Here is a 23,101-nt window from a genome sequence, read left to right as displayed (position 1 = left end):
GATGTATTTAGTATATTTAATTTTATTTATTAAGGATCAGTCTAGAGTGGGCTTGACCCACTCTAATATAGTCCTATGTTGACCAATCCTATTCTTTGATAGTGTAGCATAAACTTTAATATCACTTGAACCTACAGAATCTATTTTTAATTAATTTTAAAATTTAAATAATATTTTTAAGTGGGTTCAGCCCACTCTAAGAATTTTATATTTTTTTCCTTTTTTTCTGTTTTACTTCTCTGTGACGCTAATGGAATGCTATTAGTGTCCTTTGTCTCACCCACTCTAATTTACGGAAGCCATTTTTAAGTATTCTTGTAGTGAGGTGCACGAGTTTGGAGGTGCAGAAGGTGGGTAGATTATTTTACTGTTTCTTCTTTTAATTTTAATGGGGGCAAAGATGGAATTTAAAAAAGTTTTGGAATATTGGAGAATGTTTTGGAAGTACAAGAGAAGCCCCCAAGAACGAGTTAAGTGGGATCCAATAATTAACCTTTCTATGCTTGGCTTTTTGGCTTTAACCACGAATGAACAATGATAAATTTCTCCCGTCACAGCAACATAAGAAAAAGTAAGGTTAAAATACTCCGTTGGTCCTCGTTTTTGTTGCAGAATCTCAATTTGGTCCTCGTATTTTTATTAGTCTCAATTAGGTCCTCATTTTTGTAAATTAGTATCAATTAGGTCCTTTCCGTTAGTAGAGAACTAACACCGTTAAGTAGGTGCCACGTGTCAACTCCTCGTTTTTTTGAATTTTTTAATTTTTTTTTTAATTTTTTTTTAAAATTTTTAATTTTTTTTTAAAATTTTTTTAATTTTTTTAAAAAAAATATTTATGCCACGTGTCACTTCTGTGATATGCCACGTGTCAATCTAATATGGTGACACGTGTCAAATTAATGTATGAATCTCAATTTGGTCCTCATATTTGTTAAATTGATTTGATTTGAGTCCCAACTTTTTTAAAAAAATTTCAATTTCGGGCAATCCAAATTTAGACCAAATTTTACTTTTATATAATGTTATGATTATTTTTATTAAAATTGATATTTTTATTAAATATTTTAATAATATTAATTATATTTAATATTAAAATTTTAAATATATTTATTTTAATTTTTTATAAAATTATTTTAAAATTTTAAATTTGAATTTATAAAATTGTTATTTTTAAGCCAACTCTAAAATATTATTGATATTGAATATTATACAAATATTTCGAATATAAATTTATTAATTTATATATTTATAATTTTAAAATAAAATTTAAATAAAGTTTAATGTAAAATATAAATTTAAATAAATTAAATGTTGTTAAAAATATCTAATAGAAATATCACTTGTAATAAAAGTATCATCATTACATTTATAAAAAAATTAAATTTGTTCTAAATTTGGAGCATATGAAATTAAAATTATTTTAAAAAAATTTGGGACTGAAATCAAATCAAATTAATAAATATGAGGACCAAATTGATATTCATACATTAATTTGACACGTGTCACCATATTAGATTGACACGTGGCACATTACAGAAGTGACACGTGGCATAAATATTTTTAAAAAAAATTTAAAAAAAATTTAAAAAATAAAAAATTTAAAAAATAAAAAAATAAAAAAAATTCAAAAAAATGAGAAGTTGACACGTGGCACCTACTTAACGGTGTTAGTTCTCTATTAACGAAAATGACCTAATTGATACTAATTTACAAAAATGAGGACCTAATTGAGACCAATAAAAATACGAGGACCAAATTGAGATTTTGCTACAAAAACGAGGACCAACCCTAAAAATAAGCATTTGATAAAATAGTTACACACCTTAAGAGATAAAATTTTAATTCTGATTAGAAAATACACACTCTGGACATATTTAAATAATTTTTAATTAAAATAAAAATAAGTTAAAATCAACTTGTAAGTTAGACAATAAAAGTTTTAAAAATTTACAGAATTTTTTTTTGCACATTAACTTATACATAAACCAGTTTTAATATTAAAAGTAGAGATGTCAAAATGGGTTTCAACCCGTGAGCCAACTTGGCTTACCACGGGTTGGATTGAGAAAAATTTAACTTTTTAAAAAGTGAGTTGAAGGTGGGTTGGCCCACTTAACCCACCAATATTTTTTTACAATTTTTTTTTATTTTTTTTTAAATTTTCTTTTAATTTTTTTAATTTTTTTAAATAATTATTTACTACTCCTATTATACTTGTTCACAATTTCATATTTTTAAATGCTAGAATGTTGCTTAATTATATTTGAATAATTTGAATGTTTAATTAATTTGATTGTCAAGTTATATATATTGATACTTTAATCTTTAACTATAATTTTTATAGTAAATTACTCAAATAACCATCTTATAAACAATTTTTTCTAAATTAGCAAGAAAAAAAATGTATAGTTTTTTTTATTTATATTTTGTTGAATAGCATGACAGAAAATTTGTAATATTAGTTGTGCTTTCTTAGACTATATGGATAATTTCTTGAAAATAATTCTTCATATATTGGTGGTGAGCATGATCAAAACCTTGGTTCTTTATTTTACTATGATTGTCATCTCATGGGTTACTTAAAAATTATTTAAATATTTAAATACTAAAAAATAAATTAAAAAATAATTTTTTTAGGTGGGTTGGTGAGCCAACCCACTTAACCCACCAACCCGTGGTGGGTTTAGCCGGGTTACAAAATTTCTGGCTCACCATAAAGTGAGCCGGGTTGGGTTCACTCATTTTCAACTCGACTCGTGGTGAGCCAACCCGTGTGAGCCGGGTTGGCTCACTTTGACATGTCTAATTAAAAGAAATTTATTTCACTTATTATATATTTATTTCCTAAAAGTATTTATGAAAAAATTGTATATACGTTGTTAATAGAGTATCATCTTTTACATAAATATTTGATGACAGATATTTTATTGTGTGAATTATTAAGACGAAATGTAAAGCCCATTTATTTTCTACCCTAATTTTGGAGGGGCTGCCTCAAATCGATTTGGGTCTAGGGCTGGTCCATAAGGAACTAAAGACCCTAACCCCAGCTAACACTCTCTTTTCTACCACATTACAGAAACGCAGCCACCTTACACTCTCAATCTTCCCAACTATGCTCTGCTAGGGTTTTGAGACCCATTCGATTTCAAGTGAGTTTGGCTCATTCTCCCATCCACGTAACTTGTTTCCATTTCGTACTCATCCCTTTAGTTGGATTTTCATATTTCTAGTTAGGGTTCACCGTGATAACCCATGTAGAATCCGTTTCCACCATTATTTTCAGCTCCTCAGATCTGTTCCCAAAAATTGTGGTGCTCGTAGCTTAAGAGTCGAGGTTTTCCACTAGCTCTTTCCAGGTAAGAGAAGCTAGGGTTTATAGTCATTTGCATTTTTAGTATTCTTTCTAAGTCTAAATCATATGCTTGAAGTATGTTTATGGTTTGATTGCTTGATATTGATGAAAGCATGATTTTTGGTGTTGTGTTTTGCGTTTTCACGAGTGAATAATGGTGAGCACTGTTTTTCTCACGCAAGTGAGCGTGTCTCGCCTAGGCGAGAATAATAGAGGCTCGCCCAAGCTTTTTTGTGTGAATTGTCGCTCAGGTGACTCGGCTTCATTTTGTGCAAACTGTCGCTTAGGCGAGAAGGAGCTCGCCTGAACGAGAATTGCAGGAGCCACTGTTCCACTGCTCGAGCTCTCGCCTAGGCGAGAAGGGGCTCGCCTGAGCGAGAGGATCTCTCCCGCTTGAGCGAGGTCTTCTAGCCTGAGCGAGACTAGGGCATGTTTTGTGCTATAATGTGAATGGCCAATGATGTGGTTGCTTGTTTGCCTGACTTGAATGCTTTACTAGAAAGGTTTGAGGGATGATGCCTTGATTAATATATGAGGTTGAGATGGAAATGATATATTGCTTTATTGTGTATGAGTTGGAAAGCATGAGTTGTATGATTGGTTGTTTATACATGATATTAGTATTATGGGAACTTTCTGATTGGTTGGTGAAACATGTACAAAGTGTGAGTAGGGCATAATTCCATGACTCTTGTAGTGAGAGTTCATGGTGGTGCCTCATCTGATGGACGTAATCCCATGGACCTTCCTAGTGAGAGTCATTGGTGGTGCCTCATCTATTGGACTTAATTCCATGAACCTCGTGGTGAGAGTTCATGGTGGTGCCTCAACATAAGGACGTAATTCCACGCAAGTATCATGGTGGTGCCTCAAGGCCAGGACGTAATTCCACGAAGGCCACGTGGTGGTGCCTCATGTAAGGGTGTAATTCCGCGAAGGCCTCGTGGTGACGCCTCACTGCTAGGACATAATTCTACTGTCTCATTGTGGTGCCTCATTTTGCGTATCCGGATAGTCTAGTCTTAGAGTCTTAAATGGTTTGGTACCTCATGTGTGGTTTCCCGTCATTTATGCTTGACTATGTGATTGAATGTTGAGTGTTATGATATAAGAATTTGTTTACACTAGCTTACCCTTCTGCTTGCTTATGTGTTTGTGTGTGGGTTTTTTTCCTTTGCGATGATCATCGATTCTATTGATGTGAGCAGATGTAAGAACCCCTGGCAGTGGTAATGACAATAGGGATGCTGCAGCTTGATGGTTATGGACGGGTATTGCGCTCACTATGGAGCTTGCAGCTAAAGGAATTTTATTAGTTAGATTTTTCTTGTTCAAGAATTTATGCTACTTTTGAACTATTGTATTCATGTTAGACAAGGTGGTGCCTCTTTTCTTTTGTTATGAATATGTTTGGGATATTGTGTACTTCATATCCCAATTTCCGTACTCTCTGGATATTTATGTATGTGGCGTTTTATTAAATTGGATTTATCTATTTAATTGGGACGTTACACAAAATTTGTAAATTTTAATTGAAAACTAATATTTACTATTATGTTTAAGTTTTCTTCCCAAGGTGACTGAAAGGATGTGAGAATAATTATAAAAAAAAAAAAAACACTGAAAGGTGATATATTCGTTCTTTTTCCAAAGAAAAATGTTAAAAAGAAGTCTCATAAATACACCCTAGGAAACATTGCATTTGGATCGAAACATAGCACTTTGATAACTTTTGACTTAAGTTACTGATCATTTCCAACTTTTGGCAACATAACATATACAGAAGTTTTACAGACAAACGGACTTCAAGGGAATGATTAAGTCTCGTGCGTGATATCTTTTGGTCCCCCTTAGTTGCTTTTTCGTTTCTTTCTGAAGAAAAAGTAGTGCCCAAAATTTTTATTCATACTTGTTTTTGTCAAATTGCTTACAATTATTGCGAATAAAACTGCTTATAGTAGCATGGAATATAAGGACAGAGAGGGTCTATGTGTTTATCTTTCAAGAGAAACGGATTGAAAAAGAGTATTCCATAAAGAAATTTTGAAAGAAAAAACTTTAATGTTGCTATTATATTTGTAGTAGTAATTAAGACATTAAGATAGTGACAGTCTCCTTTGAATGTGTTGGCTTTCTATAGACAGCATGGTCATATACATGTAAGACACACTTTTGATATTGAACCATATATTTTAACCTCAAGTATATATAATATTGAATAAAATGTCCTAATTATTATGGTCAAATAAAATTGCTTAATATTTTAATGTGTAGACAAGAGAGAATTCTAGATATAATAACAGTAATAATATTTTGTCTTATTTAATCTTTTATAATATTTTGTCGAGAGTGCTTAGTTAGACTTCTGCACAGGACAATGGTGGAGAAGAAGAAAGGGACATAATTCTAAAGGGAAACCAATGAATTATAGTAAGCTTTCTAAGTGTAGTTCAAGGGTGTGTCTATTATTGTACACATTTTCAATAAAAGTACATTTTATTTAAACATTGGAAGCTAACTACTACACTAATCTGAGAAACTATAACGCAGTATATAGCGAGTGAGAGAGCAAGAGAAAGAAAGACTTTGCTAGTCTTCAAAAATTGGATTTCTTGTGCAATGAGTCCACAAGTAGAAAAGCCTGTAATGGTAGCGGGTTCAGGCTTATCATTTATGACAAACACGTTTTCTCTCGTCAGTATATACAACACTAGGTAAAAATCCATCACCCCAAAGAAAACAAAGACAAACAACTAAGGATTTTCTTTATAGCTATTCTAATCACACTTCCTCATCATTCTGAGTGCCAATTCTTGCAGCTCACCCAAGTCATTGCTGTATGATCTTTTCCAAGAACAAGCTTGGAATGAGAAATCATCTCCGTTGTGCACATCTTGCATGCTTATTCCATCATTTATATTGCTGGTGTAATCAATTGAATCAAGTGAGCTCTGAGGAGAAATAGGATTATTCATGGAAGTGAGACAAAACGGATTGAATGTTTGTCCAACATTCTCTGACCAATGATTCTCCATGCTCCTGTACACCATCTGGTTCTGATCCAGCTGTGCCTTCATTTGCACTAGCTGTGCCTGCAAGCTTGCTACCTACGCACAGACCAACACAAAAACTAATTCCCTAAATTGAACCAAAAACAATGCTGAAAACAAAAATCATGTAACATTTCTAAAACATGAAAACGTAGAGAGAAATAATGCAATCAGTAATGTATAATTGTACCTGTTGTTGCAGGGCGAATATATGGGAGACACAACCGTAAACGGGGTCTCTGATGCGAGCTTGGGCTTCATAAGCGATTGTGACCATTGCCTCAAAACGATCGTTATCTGGTATACGCAAGAGCAACTTGGAAACGTTGCTAGCCCCGAAAACCTTATGAATGGCTGCGAATCTTGCAGCTCCTTGTTCGGAGCAAAAGTAGGGTGCAAAGATGCAGTCTGCAGCACATTTTCTTCGCAGGAACTTGCATGCCCCACAGGGAGATCCTAAGGAAGAAGAAGAAGCAGAAGCAGCGTCATTTGCAGTTGTTGCAGAAGCCATAGCGCACGTGCGTGTGGATGGTTTAGAATAATGGAAGTGTAATAATATTGTTATTATTGTCTGTATTGTGCGTGTGAGGTGAAAGAAGTGAAGGAAAGTTTTGAGTCAGACACACGGGTAGACTAGGAAATGGTGCAGAAATGTGGGGATTTATTTATGGTGAAGAGAGGAGAAGGAAATGTAAATGGTTATGGTGGTGGGACATGAGTGCGAATAAGAGACAGAAAGGGAGGGAAAGTGTCTTGTAAAAGATGTGAATGGTCGACAAGGGAGGCACATGTGTAGGGTTCTAAGGGAACATTTATCAATCATACACCCAACAAGGGACTAGTTTTTCAAATCATCTTTAGCTGACTTATTTTGACTCTTAATTACCCTAATGCTTCTTACTACACACAGCGTCAAGGTCATCATCTTTTTCGGTCAAATGTATATATATCTCACTCACACGTTCAAGTTCATTTTTTTAGTATTATAGAATTAAGCTTCATTCCTTGGTATAGTATTAAATTCAATACTATATAAACTAAATTATCAATTTCTTTAATCCTCATAAATTAGGCAGTTAAGTCTTATAAACAAATTCAAAACATAATTCTTATTGTTAAGTTTCTATTCATGTTTGTAAAATATTGATATACAAAATGGTTAAGATAACCACTAAAATCTAAAGTGTCTACGTATACAAGCTAAAGCATGCCAGTGAAGAAAAATATAAGAACCAAATGATTGATTAAACTTTAGTTTTACTGAAATTAATAATTTTGTTTTAGAAATTGATTAACAACGGTTGAAAATATAAAAAGGGTGGACATTTGTTATCTTACTTTAGAATTGCTGTAGAGATAACATGAAAGAAGATTCACATGCTAATCATTTGATATCCCATTCAACGTTTAATAATAATCTTAAGGAAAAAATTAATATAAAATCAAAATTCACTTAATTAAAAAAAACATTCAAGTGTTTTATGTATGTAATTAGTTAAAGTTCTTCGATGTTATTTGTTGATACACTGGTGTGTGCTTAAGTTGAATTTCATGATTAACTATTACGCGGTTTGTTGAATCTCAAAATTGGTAAGGCCTTGTGACTTTTTGTTTATTTTTCCGCCGAACGCCGCACCTAGATGCTGCCACCTGCCGGTAAAGTCTACCGACAACTTCCTACTCACTCCGTCATTCGATGTTTTTTTAATGTTTTATGTCGGTTCAAGATAACATATTTAAATAACAATATGAAAACATAAGTTCTACAATTTCATTTTAGTTAGACTAAATATCCATAAATCGTGTAAAATTAATAAAATTGTCGATTCCGTAGAAGTATGCACAAAACAGTGGCTGTTTTTAAAACAACACTACATTATTTTTTAACTACTTTTTTATATTGAGTATTTTTCATGATTATGACATGACTTTATTGAGTTTAGTTTTGTTTCGGCTAGCTTAAGTATCAAAGTTTGTTTACATAGGACAGTTTAATTAATTAATTAAGTATTAACAGATAACTCTTTTGTCCGGAAAACTAAACTCTTGAAGCATATGTTTGGTTTTGTGTAACATCCCAAACTTAAAACTAATAAAATAAAATATTTTATCATAGTATTTAAAACAGATAATTTATTGTATAAAATATATACAGTCTTACAAAAGATAAAGCTATAAAAATATATCATTTATACATAGACTAATCACTTACTATACAACCTACCAAGACCTTCCACAAACATAATTGATGGCTCTTCATCCTTTAGAGGTCTCTTTAAACTTGTAACTACATCTGCTTCTACCAAATAAGTGATCATCACAAAAGAAAGACAAACAACACAAGACAGAAACACAGAAGAAAGATAATCTAATGTGCAAAAAGATTTAATCATTAAAGAATACAATCACTTAAGTCATACATAATCAATCGTCCTATTTCATACAAAGACCTAAAGCTATGATTCAATTATCTGGATATATGCATTGATATTAGACTTTGGTAAGTTGTGCACTTGTAATGGCATCCAATGCACTGTTGAGTGATAGACTAAAAGTTTTACTGTACCATATACAAGGTTAGTCCATTAATAGGGTAAGCTAACGTGCAAAAAGATTTAATCATTAAATAATACAATCACTTAAGTCATACATAATCAATCATCCTATTTCATACAAAGACCTTAAGTTATGACTTAATTATCCAGATACATGCATTTATAGTGGACTTTGGTAAGTTGTGCACTTATATGGTGTACAATGCTCTACTAAGGGACAGTCCGTTAATGACTTTGGTCAAAGTAAAACCCAAGACCTCCTACTTTTCTCACCACATACCCTATTTTTTCTACTTGAGAATTGAATGGTTATTAGAGAGTCAGGATAACTTCCAACTGAATCCCTACATCAATGCATACACTACGACAATTCACCACTAATTCTCCTTGAACTAGTATCGACAAATCTCAGTTACATCTCATGTACCAATCATTTCTTAAGCAATCATTCATAGAAATCGCAAAGCCTCTACAATTTATCATCTAACAACTACTCAAGCTCTAATCCACTTACTCAGCGAAACCATCTCCTTGTTAGGCAAAAAGTGCACAAATATCCACTCGTCTAGTGACTAGATGGCTCACCTAGCGAGTGTACCATTGGAACTTTAGGAGGAAAGTCCTTCTAAAATTCGCTCAGCAAGGGTGTTCTCAACCAACGACTGCAAAGTTAGTAAACTCGCTGACTTTGGATTCGCTGAGCAACTCCCAAGTCATTGAGCCTCTGAATTTGGATTTGTTGAGCGAACTATCCCTCGACCAACAAGTCAGCATAATTATGCAAAACATGATTCTGCATAATTATGCATTCCCAGTCAAATCTCAGCAACTCAAGAACCTTCACATATGCCAGACACATACAAACTACAATTTCACAGCATTTATCAACTCAATTTATCACATTTGCAGTACTAGCCATACAACATTTCATAATTTCATCTTACAACCCAAATCAAGTAAATTTGAGGATTTAAACCCCGATTTAACATGTAAAACTCATCACATAACTCAATCATGCCAGCAAATCACAATATAATCATGCAATTAGTAATTCCAACATGTCTATAACTTAAAATAGTGCAATTATCTTCCCTTGCCTACTATCCAACTTAGACAACTCTATAAACACCAAACATCTCTATCTACACTTAAAAACATCACAAGAATGATTAAGACATATCGTTACGATCACTGATAAGCAAAGACTCATACTGATGATTTAAACAACACATGCAACCAAAAGAAAGACTGCATGCAAAGGCGAAACAAATTGGACTAAGAAAAAGGGTAGAAAACTAACTTCCACGAATGGAGTAACTGATCGGTATAAATTGAAGAGCTCACCAAGAGGATCAATACTACGGTCTCAATTATTCAATCAAACGACCAGAGAGAAAGAACTCTTAAAAAGAAAGTCAGAAAACTTTAGAAAAGTAATTTATAAAGAAATAGTATGTTTTAAAATAATAAAATTCTTTAATAATAAAACTATTTATACTAAAACTTTAAATATTAAAATAATCGAATTTCATTATTTTTAAATATTTATTGGTTGTGAAATATAATTTTTATGTCTTTACATTTTGTGAATGTTGTTTACGACGAACGAAGAGCGCACAATGTGTATGCTTGTTTATGTTGATTCGAGGAGATTTAGGAGTGAAAATTTGCGGGAATTGTTGAAATACGATGTTCGCTCAAATGCAATGATAAATCAAGGAAGCCAACTCATCAAGTGTAAATATACTAAAGTACCCTTGAATAATGTTCATGCGTGTTTCTTTTTGAACGATTTGAATTAATATTGAAGAATCCATCATGTCTTTCTGGAAGCGATGCCAATAACGCCCTGACAGCTGCACCAGTGGGAGGAGATCAAGGGCGTAAGCAGTTGAGTGGATGGAAAAAAGTTTTGATGCACGAGGGAAAAGAGTTTTGTTCTGAGAATTTTTCTTAAGGCAGTGATGATGCTTAAGGCATTTATTCTGATGGGGAGTGGAAGAACTATGGCCGCAGGCTTCTAACGAGAGGGATAGAGAAGACGCTTAGATGGATGAAAAAGATGAAACCTCTGCAATTACAAAAGAAGAAGAGGTTAAAATAATAAATAATAATAATAATAATAATATTAATAATAATAATAATAATAATAATAGTAATATCACATTTATCATTAAGGTAAAATGATTATCATCTAATTTTAAAAAATAAAATAATTTTTTAATCTCTCATATCTAAGGATGTCAACCGAACGGGTATGATACATTACTATGATACATTACGAATACTTGTGAATATTTACAAAAAAAGGTTTAAAATATTTAACAACATATTTTAACTATAAATTCAAATAAAATACAATATATAAGATTCATACATTTCAAACAAAGTTTAAATAATACTGAATGATAATTTACAAAGAAATGAAGATTTTTTAAAACCAATTAACTCATTCAAAATCAATGCGTTAATATTTTAATCATTTTTTATTTTTAATTTAAATTATAGTATAACTGGTACAACTTTCTACGGGTGTGGATACGATACGCATATTCGTTCCATTAACATGTGGATATAAAAAATACACGTACCCATTACTCATGCATATCTATTTACAATATCCATTCTCTATCCGTTGCAGGTTTTGTACACAAACTTTTATAAACTTTTATCTCAAATGCACTTAAATCACACAATCTTTTTCTTAATCTAAACGACTATCTCTCCAAATCCACTCAAACCTACTTAAATCCAATCTCTTGATCCAAACACTATAAGAATTCAAGCAATTAGAGTCGAAATATTAACGTCGACTTTATCCTGCATGCTATTAGAGTCAAAAATAACGACGGCTAAGAGTCACAAAATAAAATAATAAGTTTAGCGTGGGCTATGCGACTCTTGATAATCACCCTTAGCGTGAGGGACGCTAGTTACTCAGTATTACAAAAAAAATGTATTAAAAGAAAGATAAATTTCAGAACAATGGTTATGGGACACAATTGTATTTTAGACTAGCGTCGCTCAAGGGACGCTTTGATCTTATTTTGTATAAGTAATGAAAAAGGATAAATTAAGTCACAATCGGTAGCATCAGTTAGCCGACGCAAGTTAGAAAAATAAAAAAAGGAAAAATAATTTTGCGGAGATGGCTTAGAGTAAAGTAAAAAAAAACATTATTATTAAAGAATAGAGTGGGTTGATCGACACTCTTATCTTATTTTTAATGGAAAAATAGATTAAGATAGTAGGGAGAGCTAAGGGACATAATCAGTAGCGTGAGCTAGACGACGCAATTTAATAAAAATAAAATTAAAAATTAATTTTGCAGAGATGGCTTGGCCTAAGTTAAAAAAAAATATTATTTTTTTAGAAGGGAGAGTGAGTTGGCCGACGCTTAAAGAAGTAGGTGAAAAGTTGAGATAAATTTTAACTTTACCAATTGCCTCATTTTCACTTTACCAAAATTTAACTCTTCACTTTCGTTCTCGCGCGCAGAGAGTTTCTTTCTCTCCATTCTCATTTTGCTTCCTTTGCTTTCTCATTTTCAATCCCTCCTTCCACTCAGAAAGTTTCGGTTTCCTCTTTAATTTGCGCTCAACGGAAAACCATTTCGGCCCTTGTTGTGGTTACTGAAGAGCGGCCGGATCGACCCTGAAGAGGTGGTGGAGCTATCGACTGTTGGACTCGGAAGACGTGGTGGGTTCATATTCGTGTTCTCTTCGGTGTTTCTTTGGTGCTGAAGGAGGTGGGTAGTGGGCACCGAAAGGGAGATGGTGGCTTCGACATTTTTCTTGCATTCTCTATGAAAAGAGGTAGTGAGTTCTAATCCCTCATATTTAAATATATTTATCATTTGAAGAAATTTGTTTCCTGATTGAATAACAATTTCCGAAATGCTTGGCTACTATTTTGTCGATTGAAGGTGAGGTGGTGGGAGGCCAACTGAAAAAAGGGGTTGTTTGTAGTGTCTAGGTGGTGGCCCTGCAGTGTTGAAGTGTTGGTGGTGTAGACCGCAAGGGTGAGGGGTTCTATTAATTCATTGGTATTCTATTAATATTCCTTTTGCCACATTTGGATATATGATGCATGTTTGAATGTTTCAAGTGTGTTTGCTACATGAGATACTGAAGTGTTAAAGGGATGACTAAGTAAAATCAAAGAATCAATATCTATTTTACTGTGTCATATATAGTTGGAATAATATATATATATATATATATATATATATATATATATATATATATATATATATATATATATATATATTTATTTTCTATGTTTCTATGAAGTAAATTTACTTTTATATATAATTATTTTGTTATATGAATTAAAATGGATTTATTACGTTCTTAATGAATCAAATTCATATATGAAATAATATTTAATTTATTTAAATTTAAAGATGATATTATTTTAAAAGTAATAAAAGTCTGTTCTAGTTTAGAATGGAAAATAAATAAAAATCTTACTTTTAAAAAGTGAGTATCCAAAATTTATAATATTTGAATAAATTTAAATTAAAGTATGATTAAATAATTTTTTTCTTAAAAGTTACATTAAAGTTAGGACTTAAAATAATATATTGTGGGGAATACCACCGTCCAATAACCCATCTTTATGTGAACATAAATGGTCGTTGGGTTTTGTATCTATTGTGCTTAATCCAAATCAAGTATAATCAATGATTACAAAAAGTGATAACCCTACACTATATTGCTAAGAGATATCAAGTTTTAAGTGCACTAATATTAATTAACTATTTGAGGCATGTGAAGAACATAAACGGAAAAGTCGTGTGTTAGAATTTCTTGCTCAACTTTCATTTCATTTGACATTTGAGGCATCTCAATGGTTTCAAAAATAAAATTGGACGTTTCTCTATTCACCGAGAAAAGGTAAACAGAGAAATATAGTTTAATTTTGAAAAGTAAAGCTGGCTATCACATACCACTTTAATTTCGGAAAATAATGTTTTTGAATATGTATTGAACTTCCAATTTGAATTCTTAAAGTTATAAGTAAAAGGAACAACATAAAAACAAATAATAAGACGTGAATAATCAATCTAAGGATATTAAATTGTAGAACGAATTATGGATAGGTAAAATAAACAATTAAAATAAAGAAATATATTAAACAGAAATACAAATATTTCTTTTCTATAAGAAAGAGACATGAATATAAATTTTCATACAAGAATAGGTGGCATAATCTATTATGCACGTAAACGATACGTGTATCGTATCCGATACGTCAATATATTTATTTTAAAAATAATAGGATATGATACGTAATAGATACATGATATATAAATATTAAAAAATGTACAATAATTCTTAAAAACATAATAAATATATGATTGTTATTGTGCAAATCAAATTAAAATATTGGTAGCTAATGTTAATGATCAATTTATAAATTAATTTATAATGGAAACTATTTTAGTTAACAATGTAGAGACCAATTATAATTTTTTGAACTATTTTAGTTACCAATAATGTTTAGTTTATAAATTGTTACCTAAATTGTTCATTATAGTAATTATTTATTTTTGTCACTAAAATTGGTCATTATTCAAATATTTTCTTGTAATCTACTACGACTTTATAAATTAGATACTTCATTGATAACTATCGATAAAGTATCGATAAAGTATCCTAAAATATCAGACACGAATACGTGTCGGACACAGATACGTAACCCAAAATTAAAGTATCGGTGCATCATAGGACATAATACTTTACACATTTTTTTATTTATTTTGGGTGTCTACCAACATTTGGAACTACAGTTTCTTTTTTTTTTTAATGTATATTTGATTTTGTATATAAATTAGAATAAACAAGATAAGTTAGGCACAAGTGTCACCTTACCCACATGGTCTGCTATCTCCTCAATTGGCCTCTTTCCCAGTTGGCATATGTCAGCTTGGACCCGGGAGGGGTTACCTGCAGAAGGGACTCCGAAGCTTAAGTCAGCCAAAGCTCTCAAAAAGTCAAATCAGGTAATTAATGGAGTAATGAATGCATACATTTAATTACTGGGGTCCATGTGTATTTATAGAGTATTAATTATGTCTGGCCATGTCATGGGCTGGGCCCTAGTTTGGGCTGTAGGTGGGCCTGGGCCCTAGCCTAGGCCTTTAGTTCGATTACTATGGGCTCATTGGATATCAAAGGGATTTGATTTAGCTAAGTGTCTTAAGGTTGTCGGCCTGAACCGACTACTTTCTTTAACGGTCCGCATATGGTGTTTTAGGTGGGTTATTCCTCTTAGCGTCTTATGTTACCAGTGTAGGCCGACTAGGCTTACGTCAGCTCAGGCCGGTTACTTGAATGATTCTGCGTGTAAATATGGTGATCGTTTATTGTTATTTTACTAAGTTGGCCCGGTGTGGTACATATATATTTTTTTTCACTTCTCACATTCAAACTTTATTTATAGATTAAATTGACCATTATTAATATATAATAAGGAGGAGCTTATATGAACTCCCTAGTTTTGTCAAAGTCACACTCATTCTCTTTGTAGAGATCCACCTTTACAAAATGATTTTCTCTTTTATAACCCTTTGATCTTTTTAACAATATGCTTCTTTTTTACTAACTTTCGAACACTAACTCCTTTTCCATTTATTTTTATATTATATCGAGTTCAAAACTCTAGCTATCCGTTGCTAAGTTATAATATTTTTATCTAACTTTTCTTTTAACACACATCATAACTTACTCTTTTGTTTTAATAAATCGATTTCTAATAAGCTTTTTCATCAAATTTTGATTAAATTATTTCAAATCATACCAATTACATTCTTCTTCCCCAAATTTCACTTTAAATTCACAACATAAACTAATATTTGTAAGAACGTGTTCCTGCGGAAACAAATAAGAGATGTTAAGGACATAAATATCACCTTACCTCAATCCTCAATCTCTCGAGTTGGCTCCTCCTCGGCTTGCGTATGCCATCTGTTGCTGTACACGGTTTGGACCCATGAAAGGTTACCTGCAGAAAGGGTTCCGACGATCAAGTCAGCCAAAGGATTCTCAGAAAGTAAAATCTCTTGATTAAGGGATTAATGTATGCGTACCTTTAATTATTGGGGTCCACATGTATTTATAGAGTTATTAATTATGTTTGGCCTTTTCATGGGTTGGGCCATTATTTGGGTCATAGACGGCCCTGGGCTTGGGCTTGGCCCAGGCCCTTAGTTAATGATTGTTGGTACTAAGGGTCTTGTCTGTAATATTCTAAGTTTGGACTGGTCAACATATGTCGTCTTGTCCTCTAAGGCGGCCCAGGCCGCTTACGCTTGTTCGGTTAGTCATTTAATAAATGCTTGTGGGGCTATATGTAGGCGGGCTTAGCCATGCAGTTTTATCAGTCCGCCTAGGTGCAGTACACTAGTTCCCTAGCCTTTGTCGATGAAGGCATAGCGACAAAGGATGAGAAGTGTGAGTAATATCATTAGTCTGTCTAGGTGCAGAACACTAGTCCCCTAACCTTTAAGTGTGATGAATAGTGTTAAGGCTAAAGTCTTAAGAGGTGGTAGTAGGTGAAAGGGTGGCAGATGTCAGAGGTCTAATCATAGGGTGTCGTCGTTTAGAGTGTTGTGACGTTTCGTATTTCGTTGTGACGCTTCGTCTAATCGTTACTTCTGGCGAGAAAAATTGAAACGTTTGAGACGCTGGTTATAAATACAAATACGGGGTAGAAAATTTTTACTGTGGTTCATTTGCAAGAAATTGGGGGTGTTGGCACAAGCAAGCTTGAAGCAAAGAATTGATAAAGTCATGTGCATGAGATCTTAGGTGTTTGATGAAGATTGATGAAGATCCACTTGAAGATTTAGTTTTAATGTCTTAAATATATAAATAACATGTTAAATGTAATGTGTTAGTGTTATACATTGTTGATAGGCTATATGACATAGGTTAGATGTCTTGTGTGTCTTAGTATGTCTCTTTTAATCTAGTAAAATGGGTTTTAACAGGTTAAAAGTCCCGCTGTATATAGTTTCTAGTATGAATGCATTTAGTTAGTTGAATTATTTTTCAATCGACTGATTTCACTTAAGTCAGGTGAAATCAGCTGACTGTACGAAAAATTCAATCCACTGTTTTCACTTAAACCAGACTATATAAGTTGTGTTTTGAAGAACTTGGTTGATCTTGGAGGCATTTTGGCTTGTGAGTAGCTTGAAGAACACATGTATGGTTGGCTAGGGACAACCACCATCAGGTTTGGATGTTCTTGTGCCTTTGGATGGTTTGCCTGAAGTGATTTTAGGTCTACAAGTGTGATTCTTGTAGGTTGTGTGTCTAGATTTCTGTGTGAGTCAAAATCTTGTGAGTTTTGTTATTCAAAAGTGTAATCTTGGTGTTTGATTGGTAAAACTTTTGAATATAGTGGAAACCAGGCTTAGGTTGTCCTGGTAAACTGGATGTAGCTCTGTGATTGAGTGAACCAGTAGAAAAATAGTTGTGATTCATCTCGCTTTCTTTGAAACTCTTTAAAAACTCAAGAAAACCAAGCAATTTGATCTTTGGTGTGATTTAATGCGTTCTTGTGGAATCTGAGGCTTTATACTTGTTACAAATACTGATTGGAACAAGTCTTGTATGTAAAAGATACTTGTTTGAGTTCAATTCGCAAATTCTGCATTTTGCATGATTCTCCAGTATTTTAGCCGACTGATTTGTCTTTTTAATCGACTATTTCATAGCATCAAGAACAATTTAGTCTGTTGTTTTATATTTTAATCGACTGAAAGTGTACGGGTCTGCTGCATTTACATCCAAACTTTCTAGTCCATTAGATTCAATTGAAAAGAAGTTTAAGCTTTCGAAAAGGTTTTATAAAGCCAATTCACCCCCCTTCTTGGCTAAACTCACCATTTCTAAACTAACAATTGGTATCTAGAGCAAGGTTCTTGAAACGTATTCAAGTTTGATAGAAAATCTTTTGAAATAACTAAAAGTAAACTCCCTTTTGCTGAAGGTGCCTCTATTCATAGACCCACCTATGTTTCGTGGCCTAAACTATCAGTTTTGGAAAATAAGGATGATGAAGGATTGACCCCAACCAAGGATGGAGGCACACGCTTATGAAGACTAAGCATGTTTAGAAAGGAAGTTTACTAATCCTTCATCCCTTTCATTTGTGTTTGTTATTTTTGATTCCCAAAGTTGACTTAGCACCAGTACAAACAGGGCATTTGGTTGCGGTTATTTTTACTATTCTGCCCTGGTTTCAAAACCGAGGCATATAAAACCGAGGCCAAAAAGGTCACTTTTTTGCCTCGGTTTTCAACCGAGACATATTCAACAGTTACTGCCTCGGTTCTATAGGCAATCGAGGCCTAATGAGCATTAAAAAAAATCAGAACTGGACTTTCTGCTTCGGGTATAGTTGCAACCGAGGCATAAAAGTGATTAAAATAAATAAAAAATACGGGTTCAATACTTTCATCACTCTACAACCTAACAGATCCCACTTTTCCTTGTCCAACAATTTCCTGCTCTTCCTCGGAGCCACTTTAACATGAGCCGGAACTAGAGGTGCCTCCTCCACCAGTCACCGAACCCAGACTACCCTCAGCCTTAGTTGACTCGGACTCGTTCTGGTCATTCAATAAATCTGATTTCTCCATTTTCTCTCTACATCAGAATCATCACTATAATCACTATCACTTTCATTCAATTTTCTCTTCCCCATCCTGCAAAACACAAGGGACCACCATTACACACATAAAGGATAAAAAATAAATTAAAAAATGTAGCAAAAAAACCAACGGTGGTTTCGTGCAGCACTGCACGACCTCTATCCTCAACAACACTAACAGTAGTTGTAGCAGTGGAGACGTGATGAACAACGGCGGTGGACGGGCACAACGGCGACGACGAACGTGCAGAGCAGCGACCACGGACGCGCACAACAGCGGTGGCGATGGACCGGCAAGTAGCGAGTTGGTCGCGCACAACAGCGACGACGGCAGCTGCGGTGGACCAGCACAACAACGACGGCGACAGTTGCGGTGGATGCACACAGCAACAACGATGGACGCGCACAGCAGTGGCGGTGTACGCGCATAGTAGCGACGACGGCTTGCGGTGGACGCGCACAGCAACGAGGTGGACACACACAACAGCGACGATGAAAACTGCGATGGATGTGCACAGCAGTGACGATGGCAACTACGGTGGACGCGCACAGCAACGGTGGTGGAGGTGCAGAACAACGGTGCCAACGGGAGCAACACGAAGAGGATGAAACAACAACGCGCATAAGAAGGAAGTCGTGACTCGTGAAGAGAAATGCAAAAAAGATGATATATTTGCCCAATTTTAAACCCTAGAACCTTTCCCCTTCAGCTTTCTGCCTCGGGTGGTACCCTAGACAAAAGCTTTTTCAAAAATGCAGTCCCTTTTTGGCTTCGGGTCTTGTTGGACCGAGGCCTATAGCACTCTTTGGCACCGGTTTTGCGCGAACCGAGGCCTATAGCTGTCTTTGGCTTCGGGTGTTAGCTGAACCGAGGCATAAAACTTGGCTGGAATTGCAAAAATGCCACCGCGCCATTATATGCTTTGGTTCTTGGCCAACCGAAGCATATAAGGAAATTCTGCACTAGTGTAGTTGAATCAACTTTAGTTGACTTGTTGACCTTTGACTAGGTTTGACTTGTTGACTATAGTTGACTTGACTTAAGCCAACATGCTAATCTATGTTTATTTGCTTTGTAGGTTAATTAAGAGTAAGAAAGCAATGCTAGGTGGCGCATGGTGAATAGGGAACATAAATGATGTGGAGGAGAGAGTAAAGCAAAGGCATAAAGCATAAAGTAAAAGGCATGAAGCAAGTGTACCTATGTACCTTTGATCTTGTTTATTTTTAGCACACTTTGGCCACTTTTTGGAGACATATGAGACACATTCTTTGTCTCCTTTTGTGCTAGAACGAAATTAGCCTTGCACACACCATAGTTAGCTCTTTTGTCTCTCATTTTTTGTAGCCTTATTTGACCTAGTTTCTAGAAGCTAGGGTTAGATTTTTGTAGAGACATCCTTAGGTATCTTTTATTTGCTTAGAGGCCCCTAAACTCTTCTATATAAGGGGTGTTCCTAGACATGTAAAAGGGTTGAAGATTTTGAAGTAAAAACACTCTTGTGTCTCAACCATTTGTGAGAGTTTCCTCCCTTGGGAGTGAATACTTTTAAGCCTTATCTTGCACAGCAAGTGGCGGCACACATCCACTCATCTTCAAGGTTGCCATGGCTTCTAGCCTAGCCTTGTAGTGGCGTGCTTCTCACATTTTTACCATTCCTTTCCTTTTCATTTTATGTTTTCTTCTTCCTTTAATTGTTGATAACGCTGTCATTGACGCGATCAAATTAATACTACTTATCTATAACAACTTCAGTATTGTTAAGAAAATAGTCAACAAAATAGTAAGGGTAAAGTAACCCAAAGTCGTCTCCCAACGAACACGGAATTGATTTTTAACAAGTTAGTTCTTGTAAAACTATACAAGAGTTAGTCAAATAAAATTATAAAAATATGAGGGATAAAGATTAAAAGATAAAATAAGATATAAACAATAGTAAAGTAAGTAGATTGATTCCATTGCTTTTTCAAAATAGATTCATCATCGGTTATCTAAAGATTATTGCTCAATTAATTATTGTTGTAGATTTACAAATTAATCAATGTAAAGTCTCAATTAATTTGTTGGCGTTCTCACTTTTAACCAAAGTACAATATCAATTAAAAGTGAGAACTTTTAGATTATCCACAGTAAATTCAACCAAAGTACAGTCTCAATCAAATTTACTATGCCTAATCATGTCTATTGTTTTATCTCCTCACCAAATAAAAAGCTTAATTAATTAAAGTAAAGTCTCAATTAATTGTAGTTAGAGTAAATATCTTTAACCAAAGTAAAGTCTCAATTATTGGTAAAAACTCATTTAATCATATGAAAGTTTCTAAATAAAATCAAATTAAAGTCTCAATTCAATTTAAAAATCCTTGGACTCATATGACCAACATGCATATAGATTTAAAATCATTACTTCTTATGTGATTCAAAGATAAAAGACATAGATGAATTAAAACCTCAATAATAATAAAAAGAACAAAGAAATTAGTTGATCTAACCTCAGAATCCAATTAAGAAATTACAATGGAATCAACCCAAGAAGTTTAGAACTCCATGAATGCAAAATAAAGATAAAAGAAGAATAGAGAGAAGAAAAGAGAGAGAAAGAAATTAGGCCCCCCTAAGGGTTCCTAAATTCCGACGTGCCGAGCTTCTTCCTTCTGCTTCTCCCTTGGTGTCTTTATATAGGAATTGAACTGGCTTTTCTATTGCTAAAATCTCTCAAATATCTTTTAAAATAAAGATAAATACAAATATTTAAAAATATTTAGAGAGATATAGAGTATTTCACAAATATAGTTGGTTGATAATATCAATATCTAATATAATTAAATAAATTAATTACTTAAAGATATATGATAAATTATCACCAATTAATATTTGTATTAATTTTCCAAATCAACCCTTTGCAATCTCCTCAAATTATCTTCTAAATAATCCAATATCTTCAAGATATATTTGTTTGTTCTGGATCTAAAAAGATTCCAGAAGATCTTGTCATATTTAAAAATATTTGGTAGTTAATATCTTTTAATATTTTATGATATAATTAAATAAGATAATTATTTAAAAATATCAAATAAAATATCTAAAGATATATTTTTCCCAAATTATCTTCTATCATAAAGATAAAGAAAACCGCAAGGTCCAACTTTTTTGTTCCTCTCTTCTTGGTTTAGCCAAACTTCTTCACTTTTTCAAGTTTTTCTTGCCGTCTTCATGGAATGCTTGGCTCGGATTTTTGTGATTTTGATAATTTCCTATTCTTGGATTTAAGTTTAAGGTGTCATGAAGCTTTGAGAAATTTATTTCCACACCTCCATGAGCTCAACTTAGCTGCAGCTGCACTAACACACCTCAAAATATCCAAAGAAAATTTATGCAACTAAAAAGCTATTTTTAACATGCTTTTGTACCTCATGCTCAATAAACCCAATTATAGGAAATTCTAATTAAATCAATCTTTAAACACAAAAATTCAATTAAATACCCAGAATTAAACACTGAATGAGGGCAAAAATACGCACTCATCAATTGTTCTTGGTTTTCTATGGTTTATGTGCTTTCCATTTCCTTTTTGATTTGAATCAATCCATCATCTTCTTCTCTTGAGCTTTGTGAAAGGAACCTTCAGATCTAGATAGCTTGCTATCTTAATGTCCAGTGGGGATTTCACTTAGCTTTCTTAATCAACTCACACCATATTCAATAATCTTAAAAGGAAACAAGTTAATCCTTCATCATTTGGTATCTAGAGCCTAGGTTATCTTGAATATGGTGTTTTTCATGTGCTAACATTGTCTTGTTGTAGCTATCTTTGTATGGTTCGAATCCACTTCCATTACACACAAAAAATAGTGCTGGCAGAAAATTTGACGATTTTAAAACATTAAACTGCACCTGCTCAGCGGTCCAAAAATTACGTTTTCAATGTCAAAAGAAAGATCTTTGAGTCTAGTTTCCAGAAAAAAAAGAACCAACACATTTGATGTTCCATGGAGAAAGTTATGATCAAATTAGTGAGCAAAGGTCAGATCTGCCAAGAATACGTGAATCAACGTTTTCAAGTTCTGTTGTGGCAGTTTGGCTACGGTTTTTGCACCTCTTTAAGCTCCTAAATGTGGTTGGATAACATGTCTTTGGATGCTTAGTCTTTGAGCCTCAAATCCATGAGTTTAAATGCATGATAACTACATGTTTGTGTGTTTGTGTATGTCATGTTGAGTCTTTAAATGTGCCTAACTTTTGCTTGAGTCATATGTCATATGTTAACTTGAAGTTTTCTTATTCTTGTTTTCCAAGTATTTGAATCTTGCTTTCACTTTATGTCTTGTTTGATGTATGCTCCATGAAATTGATTTTGGCCTAAAACTTGAGGAACTAAGTGTCCAAGCCACCTAAAACTCTTTCTCACCATTTTATGAAACTAGTTGTGAAAGAAGAAAATTTTGCACCAATTTTTGCCTAAAACCCAAGAGCA

The 23,101-nt window shown here is 33.5% G+C and overlaps 1 protein-coding gene across 1 annotated transcript; it reads right to left on the bottom strand.

The window, feature by feature from the left end:
- Positions 1-5,821: 5,821 nt before the first annotated feature.
- LOC114192405 (LOB domain-containing protein 16-like) lies at positions 5,822-7,060 on the bottom strand. Its single transcript, XM_028082116.1, has 2 exons — positions 6,596-7,060; positions 5,822-6,462 (listed from the first exon to the last, which is right to left on the bottom strand). The coding sequence occupies exons 1-2, from the start codon at positions 6,914-6,916 to the stop codon at positions 6,133-6,135; spliced, it is 651 nt and encodes a 216-aa protein (XP_027937917.1). The 5' UTR covers positions 6,917-7,060; the 3' UTR covers positions 5,822-6,132.
- Positions 7,061-23,101: the final 16,041 nt, after the last annotated feature.

This window comes from Vigna unguiculata, chromosome 7 (genome assembly GCF_004118075.2).
Source record: "Vigna unguiculata cultivar IT97K-499-35 chromosome 7, ASM411807v1, whole genome shotgun sequence".
In the NCBI taxonomy this organism is placed as follows: domain Eukaryota; kingdom Viridiplantae; phylum Streptophyta; class Magnoliopsida; order Fabales; family Fabaceae; genus Vigna; species Vigna unguiculata.
Note: the sequence above shows the minus strand (reverse complement) of the source record. Positions and strands in the feature narration are given on the sequence as shown.

Coding starts and splice junctions, on each gene's coding strand:
- LOC114192405 (XM_028082116.1), bottom strand. CDS start 6,916: ATGGCTTCTGCAACAACTGCAAATGACGCTGCTTCTGCTTCTTCTTCT. Junction 6,463..6,595: donor TATTCGCCCTGCAACAACAG/GTACAATTATAC, acceptor GTCTGTGCGTAG/GTAGCAAGCTTGCAGGCACA.